Source organism: Poecile atricapillus, chromosome 22, assembly GCF_030490865.1.
Source record: "Poecile atricapillus isolate bPoeAtr1 chromosome 22, bPoeAtr1.hap1, whole genome shotgun sequence".
In the NCBI taxonomy this organism is placed as follows: Eukaryota; Metazoa; Chordata; class Aves; order Passeriformes; family Paridae; genus Poecile; species Poecile atricapillus.
In genome coordinates this window covers 99,301-118,427 of record NC_081270.1, presented here as the reverse complement: position 1 = coordinate 118,427, position 19,127 = coordinate 99,301, and the positions used below count along the sequence as shown (strand labels likewise).

Sequence of the window (19,127 nt, the reverse complement as noted above, 5' to 3'; positions counted from 1 at the left end):
GAGAGGCGTCCTCACCGCTGCCTGTCGGCGCCCGGCTGGCTCGCGTCCGGCCCTGGCGCCGCTGAGCGTACAGCCCGTGTCGGCACGGCCGGAAAAGCCGCGGAAAATTGCGCCGGAGCGGCGTCGGCGTCGGGGTGTTTGTCAGGCAGTCGAGTAGACACCCACCGCCCGGGGTCCTTGCATTTTCCCGCCTTTTCGGCCGCCATGCTTGGAAGGTCAAAGCCAGCCGCGACTCGGCAGCCATCTTGTGAGTCGCGTGACGTCACTTCCGCCCTTCCTCGTCGCCATCTTTGTTGTGGCTGAAGCCACTTCCGGCCGAGCGGCCATCTTTGTTGTGGCACGATCGAGGCCCCCGCTGCTCTCAGCGCGTCTGTCTACCTTACTTGCCTGAACGAAAAACCCGACGAAGCCGGCCGACTCCGAGCACTCCGCCCGATTTTCCGCCGCCTTTCCCGGGGCGAGGCTCAGCGGCTCCGGAGCTGGGCTAGATCAGGACCCCCAAAATGGGCATTGGGACCCCCAAAATGGGGATCAGGACCCCCAAAATGGGCATTGGGACCCCCAAAATGGGGATCAGGACCCCCAAAATGGGCACCGGGACCCCCAAAATGGGCATTGGGACCCCCAAAATGGGGATCAGGACCCCCAAAATGGGCACCGGGACCCCCCTGAACCTCCCAGGAGCTCTGCAAGGTCCCCCTGTCCCCGTTGAGACCCCCGAGATGTCCCCAAATGCCCCCAGATGTCCCCAAACACCCCCAGATGTCCCCAAACACCCCCCAGGTGTCCCTGAGCCCCCCCAGGAGCCCCCAAACGCCCCCCAGGACCCCCGGAGCCCCCAGCCCCACCTGCAGCACGGCGCGGGCGCGGCGCAGCCCCTGCACGGCGCGGTGATACTGCGGCAGGTCTGCCATGTCCCCACTGTCCCCATCTGTCCCCTCGGGGTCACCCAGAGCAGCCAGAGCCTCCTGCAGGGCGGCCACGCGGCGAGTCTGGGCCTGGGGGGGACATGGGGGGACATGGGGGGGTCACAGGGGGGTCACAGGGGTCACAGGGGGGTCTAAGCCTGGGGGTGTCCCCAGTGTCCCCCACCCCTCAGGGGTGTCCCCAGAGCCCCCCAGCCGTCCCCCAGCGCTGACCGTGGCGTCGCGGCGCAGCGGGAACTCGGCGAAGCTGCGGCGCATGAGGTCGTGGGGGCGCAGGGCGGGGGCGCGGAGCAGCAGCAGAATCATGGGGTACGTCAGGCGGAACCGCGACTGCAGCGGGGACGGACGGCCCTGGGACGGGGGACAGGAGAGGGGACACGTGGGGACAGGAGAGGGGACATGTGGGGACAGGAGAGGGGACACGGTGGGACAGGAGAGGGGACACGTGGGGACACGGTGGGGACAGGAGAGGGGACACGGTGGGGACAGGAGCAGTGACACAGCGGGGACAGGAGAGGGGACAGGAGAGGGGACAGGAGAGGGGACAGGAGAGGGGACACGTGGGGACAGGAGAGGGGACACAGTGGGGACAGGAGAGGGGACAGGAGAGGGGACACGTGGGGACAGGAGAGGGGACACGGTGGGGACAGGAGAGGGGACACGGCGGGGACAGGAGAGGGGACACGGTGGGGACAGGAGAGGGGACACAGTGGGGACAGGAGAGGGGACAGGAGAGGGGACACGTGGGGACAGGAGAGGGGACACGGTGGGGACAGGAGAGGGGACACGGCGGGGACAGGAGAGGGGACATGGTGGGGACAGGAGAGGGGACACAGTGGGGACAGGAGAGGGGACACGTGGGGACACGGTGGGGACAGGAGAGGGGACACAGTGGGGACAGGAGAGGGGACAGGAGAGGGGACACGTGGGGACAGGAGAGGGGACACGGTGGGGACAGGAGAGGGGACACGGCGGGGACAGGAGAGGGGACACGGTGGGGACAGGAGAGGGGACACAGTGGGGACAGGAGAGGGGACACGTGGGGACACGGTGGGGACAGGAGAGGGGACATGGTGGGGACAGGAGAGGGGACACGGTGAGGACACGGCGGGGAAAGGAGAGGTGACATGGTGGGGAAACATGGCGCGGACATGTGGGGACACGGTGGGAACACGGTGGTGACACGGCGGTGACACGGTGGGAACATGGCGGTGACACTGGGGACACAGTGGGGACACAGCGGTGACACGGCAATGACACAGTGGTGACACTGTGGGGACACAGGGGGAACATGGCGGTGACACAGCGGTGACACAGTGGGGACACAGCAGGGACATGAGGGGAACATGGTGAGAACATGGCGGTGACACTGTGGGGACACACTGGGAACATGGTGGTGACACCGCGGGGACACGGTGGGAACATGGCAGTGACACTGTGGGGACACAGCAGTGACACAGTGGTGACATGGCGGGGACACAGCGGTGACACGGCGGGAACACGGGGGGAACATGGTGGTGACACTGTGGGGACACACTGGGAACATGGCGGTGACACTGTGGGGACACGGGGGGTGTTGGAGTCTGAAATACAGACTGTGTGCCCTTGCTTTTAATTTTTAGTTCTGGGATTCAAGAGAACACTGAATTTCATATTATATGAAATTCATGATCATGTTTTCATAGTGATACATGAAAACAAATGTTAAAGTTAGATAAGAAAAGTAGGTGTGTAGATTAGAAAGTTTCTTAAATCACTGGGTGAAAAAGTAGTTTAGAGAACAGGAGACAAGATGGAGGATTTAGGGTGTTGTCCCTTGTCTTTCTTCTTTCTTCTTCATGTCCTTCTCCTGGAGGTTTTTGGGTAATAGTTAGTGATTGGATAGAAAATGCCGCAGTGCATCACAGAGGTGATGGGTCATTGGGTCATTAAGAAAAATAATATACGTGTCTATTGTTAATTGGGTAAAAATAGGTATAAAGATAAAAGAGCTGCGTAATTCGGGGCCATTTTGTGTATCAGACATGAAGTGTGCCACAAGGCCTTGTTTGTACCATCAGAGGAAAGAAATGTACCAAATTGCAAAGATTAACCTTGTAACCAGCCTGAAGAAACCTGTTAACTTTTGTAAGGATCCTGCAATAAACACGAGAAACAAGATTCTAAGGAGCTCGAGAGTTTACTTCGAATAATGAGAATTGAGATAAGTGGAACTCCCCACGAGGGAGGATCCCAGAAGAATTCAGCCCAGAGAAGGCTGGGGAACTATAGAAAACTGTATTCACAGAGAATTCAGCCCAGAGAAGGCTGGGGAACTATAGAAAGGCTGTATCTACAGAAGAATTCAGCCCAGAGGAGGCTGGGAGACTATAGAAAGCTGTATTCACAGAGAATTGAGCCCAGAGAAGGCTGAGAGACTAAAGAAAAGATATATCCACAGAGAACAGAGCCCAAAGGAGGCAAGAAAAGAGAGACAGAGGTAACAAGTGGTGCCCCGTGTGAGGACAAACTCACAGAAGCTTCAATCAACACCTGCAGGATCACAGCAACCAGTTCCTGAAAGAAATCCGTCTGGAGAAAAACATCTGCTATCACATTCCGAAATTCCAAGGGCCCTGGACTCGGAACACTGGATTCTGCTGGTCGGTAATCTGAAGATAGCCAGGTCTGGTAAGCTGTATACAGTCTAGGTAATGGGGTTGAATATTTATAAAGAGAGATTGTTTAAACCCAGGATATGGGGGAAAATATAAATATGATGTTTAAAGAGATAATAGCCCCGGGAATGTGGGGAGTTGAACTGCCCTTTCTGAAAGCGCGGGAAACCCAGATAATTCCCCAGCGGCGTGGTTCCCCTGTCCCTGTCCCTTCAGAGAACGTGGGGGGACGAGGGAGGAATGCGAGGGAAAACTGAACATCGGGAAGCTTGTGTTACTTCAGAAAGCAGAGTGAGCAGTTTGTTATATTGTTAGAGGTTAAAAGATTGCATGGAGAGATATGATGGTTTATATAGAGTCTTTTTGGAATTATTGCAGTTAGAAGAAATCGCGGGGGGGGGGGAATGGAAAAAAAAAAAAAAAAGTTAGAAAAGTTCCACACTGTTTCTGAAACCACGCCTTTAGAACAGCCCCCTGCCCTGCACCCTCCATGCACGTCAGAGGAGCCAGAGCGAGGGAGTGAGCCTACCCCGCCCTCTGACGAACTGAATAACACAGAGATGTTAAAAAAGGCTGGTAAAGGTGTGTCTGCCCAAGAGGGGACACGGAGGGGGGTATTTGCTCAGCAGGCAACCCCGAAAATACCCGCCCATCAGGCGGAGATAGAAGCTGCCCAAAGAGGAGAGGCTTCAAAGAGCGGCGGGAAACGGCGGGATGGCCGCGCCGCGGAGTGACCCCGAGCAAAGGGGGGAAAGATTAGAAAAAATAAATATATTAGAACGCTGCCATAGACAGACAGCGAAAGAAAAGGGGCTGGCCAAAGTTATAAAGGCACACCCCGGAGGGAAAGCACAGCCGTGATCTATAAAGGAGAAGACCCGGCCCTCCAGAGGGGAGATTGGCGGGGTCCCTGTCGAGCCGCGCATGCGCGTTTCGGCACTGAAGCCGAGCCTGTGAAGTTCGGAAAATCAGCCCGGCTGGCTCAGCCGGCAGAGCCTGAGACTCTTGATCTCAGGGTCGTGGGTCCGTTTTCTGGGACAAACAGCAGTCACCCAAAAAGGGATTTATCTCCTGAAAAGGAGTTTCTTCCTAAATATAAGTTTTTAGAGTTTTTTTCTCAGATTCAAAAGCAGCACTTGATAGCACACAGCAGCTAGAAACGCTGTCGCCATGACAACCACCGGTAAAACAACTCAAGCAACTTCGATGAAGCTACAGAAAGCAACAAAACAAAAGAGAAAGAACAGAAAGCTGGACATCTCAGAGAGGGACAAAAAAAAAAGAGTGTTTTAATAGGACAATTAGAAAATTAGAAGCTTTACAAATTGTATTGTTGGTAAATCAGCAAATTGTTGTAATAATGATTGACATTTAAAAAGAAGTCTCTATTGAATGAAGTGCCTTCAAAAATAGATCAAAAAGTTTATAGATATTTTATAGTAAAATATATATAGATGTTGTATTTCTAATAATATCTGCTGGTTTTATTTTTACAAAATAGCATGGGAAATGATATTTATACATCCCAAGAAGTTTAAAAGATTTTCCTTCTGTTTCAGTATTCCCAATATATGAAGGTTTTGAAAAGGTTATCTTCTCTATACATCTACTGATAATGTAATACTGTATCATATGGAGTGATCATCAAGCATTATTACTGTAGTTACAGTCAGTTTCTGCAAGAAGCATTTCTTTAAAATTGAGTTAAAAGATCATATGATTAACCCTACAGAAAAAAGATTGAATGACAAGTTTCTTTTATTTTTAACCTTTCCTTTCATTTGAGTAACTGTATTGTGAAGTTAGTTCAATATAGTTTTCAGTAATTTCAAAATTATGTTAACCATATATTACCCATTTGCTTGGTATTTTTTATAATTAGGCAATTTTCATGTGAGTCCTTTTGTTATAAAAAAACATGTATAACAGCATATATATCAATTTGGATTTTGAATTTTAGTTAAAAAGTTAGACTTAATGTCTCTGAAAAGTACTACAAAAGCTGAATAGCAAATTACCAAATCTGTGGTGTTGTTTTGTTTTGTTTTTTTTTCTAGTGAAACTGCATTCTAAAAATCCTAACAAATGTAAGCATATACCAAGCAAATTCTTGTTATGAATTGATATTCTTAATAACATCTACAATTATTATGAGTTATTCTCAAAACCAGATAACACAGAATAATGATAAATTTGTTGCATCCCTATAATCTCTATAGTGAACTAATATTCCTATTATATTGTGTTCAAAGAAGTGTATACCAAACTTTTAATTGCCTTTTTAATAATAATAGAGTAAGATTAAGTTGTGTTGTCATCTGATATAGATTAAGTGTTATTAGAATGAATCAAAGTTAAATTTCACTATGTTTAAGTTTGAGTGTTTTTAAGTTAAGTTATAACTTTGGTATTTTTTAATGTTAAGTATTGTTACTTCCTCCTATCATAATTAATTTCTAACAGGTTTAAATTTAAATTGCTTTATGTTTTATTGAAGATGTTTGTTTAAATTGCAAAATATAGTTATTTTCCTAAAAAGATGAAGATGAACACCTGCTTGTGGACAGAAGTGAATGCAGTCAGTGACACCTTTGACTTCATCGAGAGTTCTATTGTTTGTTGTTATATTATTATTGTTATATTGTTGATATATTGTTATTGCTATTGTTATAGCTTTCTTATTTTTCAGTGTTTTCAGAATTTTAAGAAGATGTACCATTGCTAAGGGTCAGCTGCCATGAGAGAAGCTTCAGATTAAACCAACTGCTGGATGGTTTAATTGATCTGGTATCTAAGGCTTCTGGTCATTTGCTTTATACAAATGCTTTTAAAAGGTTTGCTGTGTTTTAAGCATCTTATAGTTGTTATTTTTAAACCCCTTGCTTTGAAAATGAGTTAGGAGACATCTTTCCAGATGAAGCCTAAGGCTCTGGCCAAGCCTTGACTTTACCTGGATGGAGAATTTACCAATAAACCCAGAAGTTTTCTGCATCAAAACAATATTCAGGTCAATTTGACTTGGCAATTAGTGAATTAATATAGCAGCTGGATTTTACAGTGGGCTTGGAAAATCGTTATCCGGACACGATTTTCCAATCTTCCATTGATTTATCAGCTGTGGCAGACTCTGGGATGAGAGTATATATTTAGTACATTTAGCAATTCATATTACAGATTATTCAGATAAGTTTAATATCGCATAATATTAATTATGCATCTTCTTAATAAGTTTTGATTTCTGTAAAAGTGTTATTTCTTATGTGTATACATGTGCAAGTGTTTTAATTTGATGGTTTTTCATTGTCATAACAAAAAAACAAATACCTTACTTAATTATATAAAGAAAAAGGGGGAGACCAAGGCTATGCCTCAGAAGTATAAAAACCTGATATATCTTAAATTTTTGGAAAAAGAGTAAAGATCTTATATCTATTGCAAATAATTCTTGAACAGTCCTTTTTAAACAAGTCTTTTATGAAGCCAGTTCCATCAATTATCAGGTATTGTTCTAACAGTACTCAAGCAAAGTTGAGAGAGATCTCTTAAGTTCTGGTCAAAAGTTCAGAAGCAAGAAGATTAAAAAATCTATTTCAATTAATAATTTGGAAGAAAGTGTATGTTTGTGTATTCACAGGTTCAAAGCAAAAGTCACTTCCTAGCAAAGAACATGAAAACTCATCAGCTGCAGAGACAAGCAGACAGCCCGAAGAGCAGAAGAGCGAGCACACTGATGTGAACTGTATCAAGACCACAGTTGACAGCAGAACAGCTTGGATCCCACATACAAGAACAGTGAACTTTGGGTTTCATGTGAAACAGTGGGAAAGTCGATATTTTAAAGCCTCATTTGTTAAAGCATGGTGTGAACAGTGTCAAGATTCAGAATCTTGCACGAGAGATAAAGTCCTTGAATATGAAGGTGAATCAGGTATCACCCTTAAGCTGTATCATTTTGTTGATCACTTTGTGATGCAATTTCACCTGCATCACTTCTTTTAGTTAACTCAAAAGAAAGTATACCTTATCTCAGAAAATAGATTTTAGTATAATATCCAATTTTTCTGTGTTAAAACAGAATGAAAATGAGATAATGAATGTTGCTCCAAATCATGCTCTATACAAAGAGGCAACATCTTAATGTAATCTTATGTCAATCTTAGTTACACCTGATTGTGAAGAGTTTGACTTTTGAAATTTTAGATAGAGATTTATAACAACTTAGCTTTCAATTCAAGTAGCTTCAGCAGAAACTTTAGAGCAATTAGACAAATTAAGCTACTGGTCAAGTAAACAACCTAGATCTATTTCTCTAGCTTTGGGTAGTTAGTTAACTAATGTTCAAAACTGGAGGTAGAGTGCTCTGTAGAACAGAGCAGCAGTTCTGTTGTTGGTGCATAAGGCATGAGTGAATGAAAAATAACCCTTCTTGAAAAGTAATCAAACAAAAGCTTTGGGTTGATTTTTTTTTAATTTTTTTTAAAGAGAGGGGCAGATGTTGGAGTCTGAAATACAGACTGTGTGCCCTTGCTTTTAATTTTTAGTTCTGGGATTCAAGAGAACACTGAATTTCATATTATATGAAATTCATGATCATGTTTTCATAGTGATACATGAAAACAAATATTAAAGTTAGATAAGAAAAGTAGGTGTGTAGATTAGAAAGTTTCTTAAATCACTGGGTGAAAAAGTAGTTTAGAGAACAGGAGACAAGATGGAGGATTTAGGGTGTTGTCCCTTGTCTTTCTTCTTTCTTCTTCATGTCCTTCTCCTGGAGGTTTTTGGGTAATAGTTAGTGATTGGATAGAAAATGCCGCAGTGCATCACAGAGGTGATGGGTCATTGGGTCATTAAGAAAAATAATATACGTGTCTATTGTTAATTGGGTAAAAATAGGTATAAAGATAAAAGAGCTGCGTAATTCGGGGCCATTTTGTGTATCAGACATGAAGTGTGCCACAAGGCCTTGTTTGTACCATCAGAGGAAAGAAATGTACCAAATTGCAAAGATTAACCTTGTAACCAGCCTGAAGAAACCTGTTAACTTTTGTAAGGATCCTGCAATAAACACGAGAAACAAGATTCTAAGGAGCTCGAGAGTTTACTTCGAATAATGAGAATTGAGATAAGTGGAACTCCCCACGAGGGAGGATCCCAGAAGAATTCAGCCCAGAGAAGGCTGGGGAACTATAGAAAACTGTATTCACAGAGAATTCAGCCCAGAGAAGGCTGGGAAACTATAGAAAGGCTGTATCTACAGAAGAATTCAGCCCAGAGGAGGCTGGGAGACTATAGAAAGCTGTATTCACAGAGAATTGAGCCCAGAGAAGGCTGAGAGACTAAAGGAAAGATATATCCACAGAGAACAGAGCCCAAAGGAGGCAAGAAAAGAGAGACAGAGGTAACAGGGGGAACATGGCAGTGACACTGTGGGGACACGGGGGGAACATAGCGGTGACACTGTGGGGACACACTGGGAACATGGCGGTGACACAGCGGTGACACAGTGGGGACACAGCGGGAACACGAGGGGAACACAGTGAGAACATGGCAGTGACACGGCGGTGACACGGTGGGAACATGGCAGTGACACTGTGGGGACACACTGGGAACATGGCAGTGACACCGCGGGGACACACGCCAGGCACTGACCAGCATCATGCGGTGCAGATCCGACAGCTCGGGCACGGCTCCCTTGCAGAGGATGATGACGGTGCCGGTGGCGTCCAGCCCGCGGCGGCCGGCGCGCCCCGACATCTGCGTGTACTCGCCTGTGGGGACGCAGAGCCGCCGGCGTCTTCTCCTCACGGATCCTCCCACTCTTCCCCTCACGGCTCCTGCCCTTCCTCCCCTCACCTTTCCCGTCGCTTTTCCCGCTGCTTTCCCCTCGTGTTTGCTGCTCTTTCTCCCTCAGATTTTCCGCCTTTTTGCTCTCTCATTTCCCACCATTTTTCCCCTCACGTTTTCCCGCTCTTTTCTCCCCTCAGGATTCCCGCTCTTTTCTCCCCTCAGGATTCCCGCTCTTTTCTCCCCTCAGTTTTCCCGCTCTTTTCTCCCCTCACGTTTTCCTGCTCTTTTCTCCCCTCACGTTTTCCCGCTCTTTTCTCCCCTCAGGATTCCCGCTCTTTTCTCCCCTCACGTTTTCCCCCATTTTCTCCCCGTTTCCCCATTTTCTCTCTTCACATTTTCCCCCATTTTCCCCTCATGTTTCCCACTGTTTCCACCCTCACATTTCCTGCCCTTTTCCTCTCACGTTTCTGCCCTTTTTCCCTCACGTTTCCGCTCTTTTTTCCCCTCACGATTCCCGTCGCTTTTCCCGCTGCTTTCCCCTCGTGTTTGCTGCTCTTTCTCCCTCAGATTTTCCGCCTTTTTGCTCTCTCATTTCCCACCATTTTTCCCCTCATGTTTTCCCGCTCTTTTCTCCCCTCACATTTTCCCCCATTTTCTCCCCGTTTCTCCATTTTCTCCCCTCACGTTTTCCCCCATTTTCCCCTCACGTTTCCCACTCTTTCCACCCTCACATTTCCTGCCCTCTCCTGCCCGTGTTTCTTTTTCCCTCACGTTTCTGCTCTTTTTTCCCCACACCTTTCCCGATGCTTTCCCCTCATGTTTGCTGCTCTTTCTCCCTCAGATTTTCTGCCTTTTTACCCTCTCGTTTCCCCTCTCTTTTCCTCTCACGTTTCTCACTCTTTTCTCCCCTCACGTTTTCCCGCTCTTTTCTCCCCTCACGTTTTCCCTCACGATTGCAACTCTCCTCCCTCCATTTCTCCTCTTTCCTCCCATTTCTCCTCACTCTTTCCTCCCCTATTTCTACATTTTCCCAATTGCCTTTTCCCTCATTTTCCCTCTCAGCTTTCTCCCATTTTCCCTCTCCGCTTTCTCCCATTTTCCCCTCAGCTTTCTCCCATTTTCCCTCTCAGCTTTCTCCCATTTCCCCTCTCAGCTTTCTCCCATTTCCCCTCTCCGCTTTCTCCCATTTTCCCCTCAGCTTTCTCCCATTTTCCCTCTCCGCTTTCTCCCATTTTCCCCTCAGCTTTCTCCCATTTTCCCTCTCAGCTTTCCCCCATTTTCCCTCTCAGCTTTCTCCCATTTTCCCTCTCCGCTTTCTCCCATTTTCACCTCAGCTTTCTCCCATTTTCCCTCTCCGCTTTCCCCCATTTCCCCCTCACGTTCCCACCCGCTCTCCCCCCAGCCCCACATCCAGCCCCTCACCGGGCAGGAGATCCCGGAAGCCATTCCCGTCGTGTTTGCGGATGGAATCGAAGACGACGGTCCTCGCCAGCATGTTCACCCCCATGGCGAAGGTCTCGGTGGCAAACAGCACCTGGGCCAGGCGTGGGGCAGCCATGGGGTGGGATCCCCGTGCCCCACAGCTGGCTGTGCTGTTTTTCCCCGCTCACCTTCACCAGCCCCTGGCTGAAGAGCATCTCCACCACCTCCTTGAGCAGCGGCAGGACCCCGCCGTGGTGGACGCCGATGCCGCGCTGCAGCAGCTCCGACAGCTGCAGCACCTGCGGGGAGGAACGCGCTGGATCCCCTCCTCCAGGTACCAACCCTTCCCTCTTTACACCTCACACCCCAAAATCGCCCTCCTTGTCCCCGTGGGACCCTAAAATCACCCAAAATCGCCCTCCCTGTCCCCTCACACCCCAAAATTGCCCTCCCCGTCCCTGTGGGACCCCAAAATCGCCCTCCCTGTCCCCGTGGGACCCTAAAATCACCCAAAATCGCCCTCCCTGTCCCCTCACACCCCAAAATCCCCGTCCCTCACACCCCAAAATTGCCCTCCCCGTCCCCTCACGCCCCAAAATCGCCCTCCCTGTCCCCTCACACCCCAAAATTGCCCTCTCACACCACAAAATCGCCCTCCCACACCCCAAAATCGCCTTCCCATGCCCCAAAATCTCCCTCCCCGTCCCCTCACACCCCAAAATCGCCCTCCCACACCCCAAAATCACCTTCCCACACCTCAAAATCGCCCTCCTTGTTCCCCTCACACCCCAAAATCACTGTCCCACACCCCAAAATTGCCCTCCCACGCCCCAAAATCTCCCTCCCGGTGCCCTCACACCCCAAAATCGCCCTCCCACGCCCCAAAATCGCCTTCCCACACCCCAAAATCACCCTCCCACACCCCAAAATCACCCTCCCCACACCCCAAAATTGCCGTCCCACACCCCAAAATCACCTTCCCACACCCCAAAATCACCCTCCCACACCCCAAAATCACCCTCCCACACCCCAAAATCGCCCTCCTTGTTCCCCTCATGCCCCAAAATCGCCCTCCCACGCCCCAAAATCGCCCTCCTTGTTCCCCTCACACACCAAAATCACTGTCCCACACCCCAAAATCACTGTCCCACACCCCAGAATCTCCCTCCTCATCCTCTCGGGGCCCCACCTGTGGCAGGCGCCGGTCGGAGCCGCGCAGCCGGGCCAGGCAGCGCGTCAGGAAGTGCCGGACCTGGGCGCGCTCGGCGCCGCTCAGCAGCTCCAGGGAGCCCAGGGCGGCCGCCTGCTCCTCGCAGCGGCCACGGGAGAAGGTGAAGGTGACGGCCGGGAGCAGCTCCCGCTCACGGAGGGTCTGCAGGAGGGACAGCCAGACCCCACGCTCCTGGGGGGAGAGAAGGGTCAGGGGGACCCCCAAACTGACCCATGGGACCCACAAACTGACCCCAGACCCACAAACTGCCCCATGGGACCCCCAAACTGCCCCATGGGACCCCCAAACTGCCCCATGGGACCCACAAACAGCCCCCAGACCCACAAACTGCCCCATGGGACCCCAAAACAGCCCCCAGCCCCATGGAGGGTCTGCAGGAGGGACAGCCACACCCCACACTCCTGGGGGGAGAGAAGGGTGAGGGGGACCCCCAAACTGCCCCATGGGACCCCAAAACAGCCCCCAGCCCCATGGAGGGTCTGCAGGAGGAACAGCCAGACCCCACACTCCTGGGGGGGGAGAACAGGGTCAGTGGGACCCCCAAACTGCCCCATGGGACCCACAAACTGACCCCAGCCCCATGGGACCCCCAGTACCTGCCCAGGGTTGGGGGTTTGGGGTCACTGGGACCCCCTGGGACCCCCAGTACCTGCCCAGGGTTGGGGGCTCCCATGGTGGGCTGCCGTGCCCCGAAGCTCTGCGCGTGTTTGCTGCTCTGCTCCTTCTTGGCCTCCACCGCCGCGTAGTACCTGGGACAGGGGAGGGGCAGGTTTGGGACAGGTTTGGGGCAGAATTGGGTCAGAATTGGGGCAGAATTGGGTCAGGTTTGGGTCAGGTTTTGGGTCAGGTTTGGGTCAGGTTTTGGGGCAGGTTTGGGTCAGATTTGGGTCAGAATTGGGTCAGAATTGGGTCAGGTTTTGGGGCAGGTTTCGGGGTCAGATTTAGGCAGAGATTTTGGGTCTGATTTTGGGCAGGTTTTGGGTCAGGTTTTGGACACATTTTGGGGTCAGATTTTGGGTCAGCTTTGGGTCAGCTTTGGGTCAGGTTTTGGGTCAGCTTTGGGTCAGGTTTGGGTCAGGTTTGGGTCAGGTTTGGGGTCAGGTTTGGGGTCAGGTTTGGGGTCAGGTTTGGGTCAGAGTTTGGAGCAGGTTTTGGGGCAGGTTTTTGGGGCAGGTTTTGGGGCAGGTTCAGGGCAGGTTTTGGGTCAGATTTTGAGTTAGATTTGGGTCAGGTTTTGGGTCAGGTTTGGATCAGATTTGGGTCAGAATTGGGCAGGTTTTGGGTCAGGTTTGGGTCAGGTTTGGGTCAGAATTGGGCAGGTTTTGGGTCAGGTTTTGGGTCTGATTTGGGTCAGGTTTGGGGTCAGGTTTGGGGTCAGGTTTGGGTCAGATTTAGGCAGAGATTTTGGGGCAGATTTGGGTCAGGTTTTGGGGCAGGATTTGGGGTCAGTTTAGGGTCAGGTTTGGGTCAGATTTGGGTCAGAATTGGGCAGGTTTTGGGTCAGATTTGGGGCAGATTTGTGTCAGGTTTTGGGCAGGATTTGGGTCAGATTTTGGGTCAGATTTAGGCAGGATTTGGGTCAGATTCAGGCAGTTTCAGGTCAGATTTTGGGTCAGATTTAGGCAAGATTTGGGTCAGATTTAGGCAGTTTCAGCTCAGATTTATATCAGGTTTTGGGGTCAGATTTTGGGTCAGTTTCAGCTCAGGTTTGTGTCAGGTTTTGGGTCAGGTTTCAGGGCAGATTTTGGGTCAGATTCAGGCAGTTTCAGCTCAGATTTGGGTCAGGTTTTGGGTCACATTTAGGCAGGATTTGGGTCAGATTCAGGCAGTTTCAGTCTCAGATCTGGGTCAGGTTTTGGGGTCAGATTTTGGGTCAGTTTCAGGTCAGGTTTGTGTCAGGTTTTGGGTCACATTTAGGCAGGATTTGGGTCAGATTCAGGCAGTTTCAGCTCAGATCTGTATCAGATTTTGGGGGTCTCACCCCTGGGTGCTGAAGGCCCCCCCTGGGCCCAGCAGCTGGAACAGCTGGTGCCGGTTCCGGGCGCTGTTCCCGGTGAACAGGAAATGCTCCAGCGGCACCGGGCGGCGCGGGGTGCTCAGAACACGGACACAGCGACGCTTGGTGCGACTGACGGGGTGAGAGACACCCTGAGAGCGCTCCCAGGGACCCCCAAACCACCCCTGGGACCCCCCAAAACCTCCCCAGGGACCCCCAAAACCCCCCAGGACCCCCCAAACCCCCCTGAGAACCCCCATAAACCCCTCAGAGATCACTAAAGCCCCTCCAAGATCCCCCAAAGCCCCCAGATCCCCCCCATGTCCCTCTCAGAGACCCCCAAAGATCCTCAGGACCCCCCCCCAAACCCCCCCAGGATCCCCAAACCCCCCTGAGAAGCCCCCAAACCCCCTGAGGACCCCCCAAAATCCCCCGAGAACCCCCCAAAGCCCTCTCAGGACACCCCAAACTCCTCCAAGACCCCCTCAAACCCCCTGAGGACCCCCCAAACCCCCCGGGGATTCCCCAAAGCCCCCCCAGGACCCCTCAGGACCCCCCCAAAGCCCCCCCAGGACCCCCCAAAGCCCCCCCAGGACCCCCCAAAAGCCCCCCCAGGCCGTACCCGACCCACTGGGCGAACTCGAGGGCGTTGGGGACGGTGGCGCTGAGCAGCACCAGCTTCACGTGCTCGGGCAGCAGGATCAGCACCTCCTCCCACACCACACCCCTCTGGGGGGCACGGGGGGGTCAGGGGGACCCTAAAACACCCCAAAAACACCCCAAAACACCCTCAGGAACCCCAAAACCCCCCAAAACACCCCCAGGAACCCCCAGAGATCCCCTAAACCACCCCAGAACCCCCCAAAACCCCCCAGACCACCCCAAAACCCCCCCAGGATCCTCCAGAGCTCCCCAAAACCCCCCCAGGACCCCCCAGAACTCCCCTAAACCCCCCCAGGACCCCCCCAAAGCCCCTCAGGACCCCCCAAAACCCCCCCAGAGCCCCCAGGACCCCCCAGACCACCCCTAAACCCTCCCAGGACCCCTCAGAGCCCCCCTAAACCACCCCAGACCCCTCCTAATCACTTCAGGACCCCCCAGGGCTCCCCAAAGCCCCCCAGAGCCCCCCAGAGCCCCCCAGAGCCCCCCCAAAGCCCCCCAGAGCCCCCCCAGAGCCCCCCCAGAGCCCCCCAGAGCCCCCCAGAGCCCCCCCAGAGCCCCCCAGAGCCCCCCAGAGCCCCCCCAGAGCCCCCCAGAGCCCCCAGCCCCACCTCATCGTCGTTGACGCAGTGAACCTCGTCGAAGATCACCCACTCCAGGTCCCGGATGGCGTCGCAGCCGTTGGACAGCATCGACCTGGGGGGGAGGAAATGGGGCTGGGGGGGGTCCCGGGGGTCCTGAACCCCTCCCCAGGACCCCCCAGGACACCCCAAAGCCCCCCCAGGACCCCCCAGGACCACTCCCCAGCTGAGGATCTCGGTGCTCATCACCAGCCACGCGGCCTCGGGGCGCAGCCGCACGTCCCCCGTCAGCAGCCCCACGTCCCCGAAGGTGTCGCGGAAATCCCCAAACTTCTGCTTGGACAAAGCCTTGATGGGGGAGGTGTAGGTGGACCTGGGGGTACACGGGGGGGTCACCCCAAAAAAACTGTGGGGGTTTTGGGGTCCCCTCAACGGTTTTGGGGTCCCTGGGGGCAGTTTTAGGGTCCCTGGTGCAGTTTTAGGGTCCCCCAGAGCAGTTTTGGAGTCCCTGGTGCAGTTTTGGGATGGTGCAGTTTTGGGGTCTCACTGGGTCCCCCAGAACAGTTTTAAGGAGTCCTGAGAGCACTTTTAGGGATCCCCAGAATGGTTTTGGGGTCCCAGGGCGGTTTTGGAGTCCTGAGGGCAGTTTTAGGGTCCCCCAGAGCAGTTTTGGGGCCCCCTGGTGCAGTTTTGGGGTCTCACCGGGTTTCCAGAGCAGTTTTCAGGGACTCCTGGGGTGGTTTTGGGGTCCCTGGGGCAGTTTTGGGGTCCCTGGGGCAGTTTTAGGGACCCCCAGCCCAATTATAGGGACCCCCAGCCCAATTTTGGGACCCTCAGCCCAATTTTGGGACCCCCAGCCCCATTTTGGGGTCCCCCAGCCCCATTTTGGGACCCCCAGCCCCATTTTGGGGACCCCCAGCCCCATTTTGGGGTCCCCCAGCCCCATTTTGGGGTCCTCACCGTGTCATGTGGCGCCGGGCCAGCCCCATGGCGTACTCGGCCAGCGCGGTTTTGCCGGCCGAGGTGTGAGCGTGAGCGGCCACCAGCAGCAGTGACGGCGCTCCAGGCACAGCCGCGCGCAGCTGGAACGGATCCGGCTTCAACGGCCACTGGGGAGGGGGGGAAACGGGTCTGGGGGTCACTCTGAGCACCCCAAAAACCCCAAAATACCCCAAAACCCCCCAAACCAACCCCAAGAATCCCCAAAACCACCTCAAGACCCCCCCAAATCTCCCCCAAGCCCCCTCAAGACCCCCCAGGGCCCCCCCAGGACCCCCCAAATCCCCCCCAGGACCCCCCAAATCCCACCCTGTGGGTGGGCTCCGGCAGCAGCTCCTCAAACCCCTCCAAACCCCCCCCCCAAATCCCCCCAAGACCCCCCAGGACCCCCAAATCCTCCCCAAACCCCCCTCAAATCCCCCCCCAAGCCCCCTCAAGACTCCCCAAACCCCCCCACATCCCCCCCAGGACCCCCCCAAATCCCCCCCAAATCCCACCCTGTGGGCGGGGTCCGGCAGCAGCTCCTCAAAACCCCTCCACGGGGGTGGCGGCGTCGATGAGCTCGGCCCAAACCTCCTCGGGGGGCTCTGGGGGGGGCACCGGGGGGTGGAGACCCCTCCCCATTCTGCTGGGGGGGGGTGGGAAATGAGGGGAGGGGTCTCTGAACCCCCCTGAACCCCCCCAGAGACCCCTCCCCCATTCTGCTGGGGGGGGTGGGAAATGAGGGGAGGGGTCTCTGAACCCCCCTGAATCCCCCCAGAGACCCCTCCCCATTCTGCTGCTGAGGGGGATGGGAATGTGGGGAGGGGTCTCTGAACCCCCCCTTGAACCCCAAATCATCCTGGGGGAGTGGGGAATGTGGGGAGGGGTCTCTGAACCCCCCTGAACCCCCAAACCTCCTTGGGGGGCTCTGGGGGGGCACCGGGGGAGGAGACCCCTCCCCATTCTGCTGGGGGGGGTGGGAATGTGGGGAGGGGGTCTCTGAACCCCCCTGAACCCCCCCAGAGCCCCCCCAGAGCCCCCTCCTCACCCTGGGGGGGTGTTGGGAACATGGGGAGAGGTCTCTGAACCCCCCCAGAGCCCCCTCCTCATCCTCACCCTCCTGGAGTGCTGGGAATGTGGGGAGGGGTCTCTCAACCCCCCCCAAGCCCCCCTCCCCACATTTCCCACCTGCCCCAGCAGCTCCTCCAGGCTGTCCGAGCGCCGCGGGGGGGGTCGGGGGGGGCGCAGACCCCTCCCCAATTCCTCCCGGGGGGGGGTGGGGGAGACCCCCGGGCTGGGCCGGGACCCCCCCCCAGCTCCAGGGGCTCGAGGGTCTCCAGGAGCCCCGACAGGGACAGAGACCCCCCCGAGGCTGGAAATGGGGAGGGGGCATTTGTGGGGGGGTCTGGGGGGGTGAAACGACCCCTGAGACCCCCAAATCTGCCCCCCCAGAGGGGATAAAAACCCCCAGGGACCCCCCCAGACCCAAAAGACACCCCCAAAAGACCCCCAGACCCCAAATTTCCCCTAAAAGCCCCCCCAAATCCCCCCCAAACTCCCCCCAAAGACCCCCAAGACCCCTCCCCAAAACCCCCAGATCCCAAACCCCCCCAAAACCCCCCAGATCCCAAAACCCCCCAAAACCCACTCAAAGCCCCCCAAGACCCCTCCCCAAAACCCCCCAGACCCCCTCAAAGTCCCCCCAGACCCCAAAACCCCCTCCCCAAAACCCCCCCAGACCCCAAATCTCCCCCAAACCCCCCCAGACCCCAAAGCCCCCTCCCCAAAACCCCTAAACTTGAAAACCCCCCCAAATCCCAAAAGCCCCCCCAAACCCCCCAAAATCACCCTCAAAACCCCCCCAAAAAAACCCCCAGACCCCAAAGCCCCCCCAAAACTCCCTCAAAGCCCCCCCAGACCCCTCCACACCCCAAATCCTCCTCCCCAAAGCCCCCCCAGACCCCAAAACCCCCCAAAAAAACCCCCAGACCCCAAAGCCCCCTCCCCAAAAGCCCCCCCAAAAATCCCCCAAACCACCCCCCAATACCCCCCAAAACTCCCCCAGACCCCAAAAGCCCTCGAAGCCCCACCAGAGCCCAAAGTCCCCTCCCCAAATCCCCCCCAGACCCCTCCCCTACCTCGGGGCTGGAACTGCACCCCCCATTTCATCCCGGGGGGGGTCGTCAGCAGCTCTGGGGGGGGGAGGGGAGCGGGTGAGACCCCCCCCAGAACCCCAAAAATGAGGGGGAGGGGCTCCCTAGGGTGGGGGAGGGGCTTCCCGGAATTTGGGGAGGGGGCTGTGGAATTGGGGAGGGGTCTCAGGAATTTGAGGAGGGGTCTCAGGAATTTGGGGAGGGGTCTCTGGAATTTGGGGAGGGGTCTCAGGAATTTGGGGGGGTCTCTGGAATTTGGGGAGGGGTCTCTGGAATTTGGGGAGGGAGCTATGGAATTTGGGGGAGGGGTCTCAGGAATTTGGGGAGGGGTCTCAGGAATTTGGGGAGGGGTCTCTGGAGTTTGGGAGGGGTCTCAGGAATTTGGGGGGGTCTCTGGAATTTGGGGAGGGGTCTCTGGAATTTGGGGAGGGGGCTGTGGAATTTGGGGAGGGGTCTCAGGAATTTGGGGAGGGGTCTCAGGAATTTGGGGAGGGGTCTCTGGAATTTGGGGAGGGGTCTCAGGAATTTGGGGAGCGGTCTCAGGAATTCGGGGAGGGGTCTGTGGAATTTGGGGAGGGGTCTGTGAAATTTGGGGAGGGGTCTCAGGAATTTTGGGAGGTGTCTCTAGAATTTGGGGGGGTCTCAGGAATTAGGGGAGGGGTCTGTGGAATTTGGGGGGTCTCAGGAATTAAGGGTCTCAGGAATTTGGGGAGGGGTCTCTGGAATTTGGGGA

At 53.9% G+C, this 19,127-nt stretch overlaps 1 protein-coding gene across 1 annotated transcript; it reads right to left on the bottom strand.

Annotated features, from left to right (window-relative positions):
- Positions 1–839: 839 nt before the first annotated feature.
- Positions 840–18,410, bottom strand: LOC131587504 (superkiller complex protein 2-like; the record flags this gene model as incomplete). Its single annotated transcript, XM_058855440.1, has 14 exons — positions 18,380–18,410; positions 16,800–16,846; positions 16,221–16,369; positions 15,480–15,633; positions 15,291–15,395; positions 14,642–14,748; positions 14,005–14,151; positions 12,673–12,772; positions 11,982–12,194; positions 10,981–11,091; positions 10,793–10,904; positions 9,233–9,351; positions 1,140–1,277; positions 840–998 (listed from the first exon to the last, which is right to left on the bottom strand). Coding segments are annotated over exons 1-14 (1,692 nt in total), but the record flags the coding sequence as incomplete, so codon positions are not given.
- Positions 18,411–19,127: the final 717 nt, after the last annotated feature.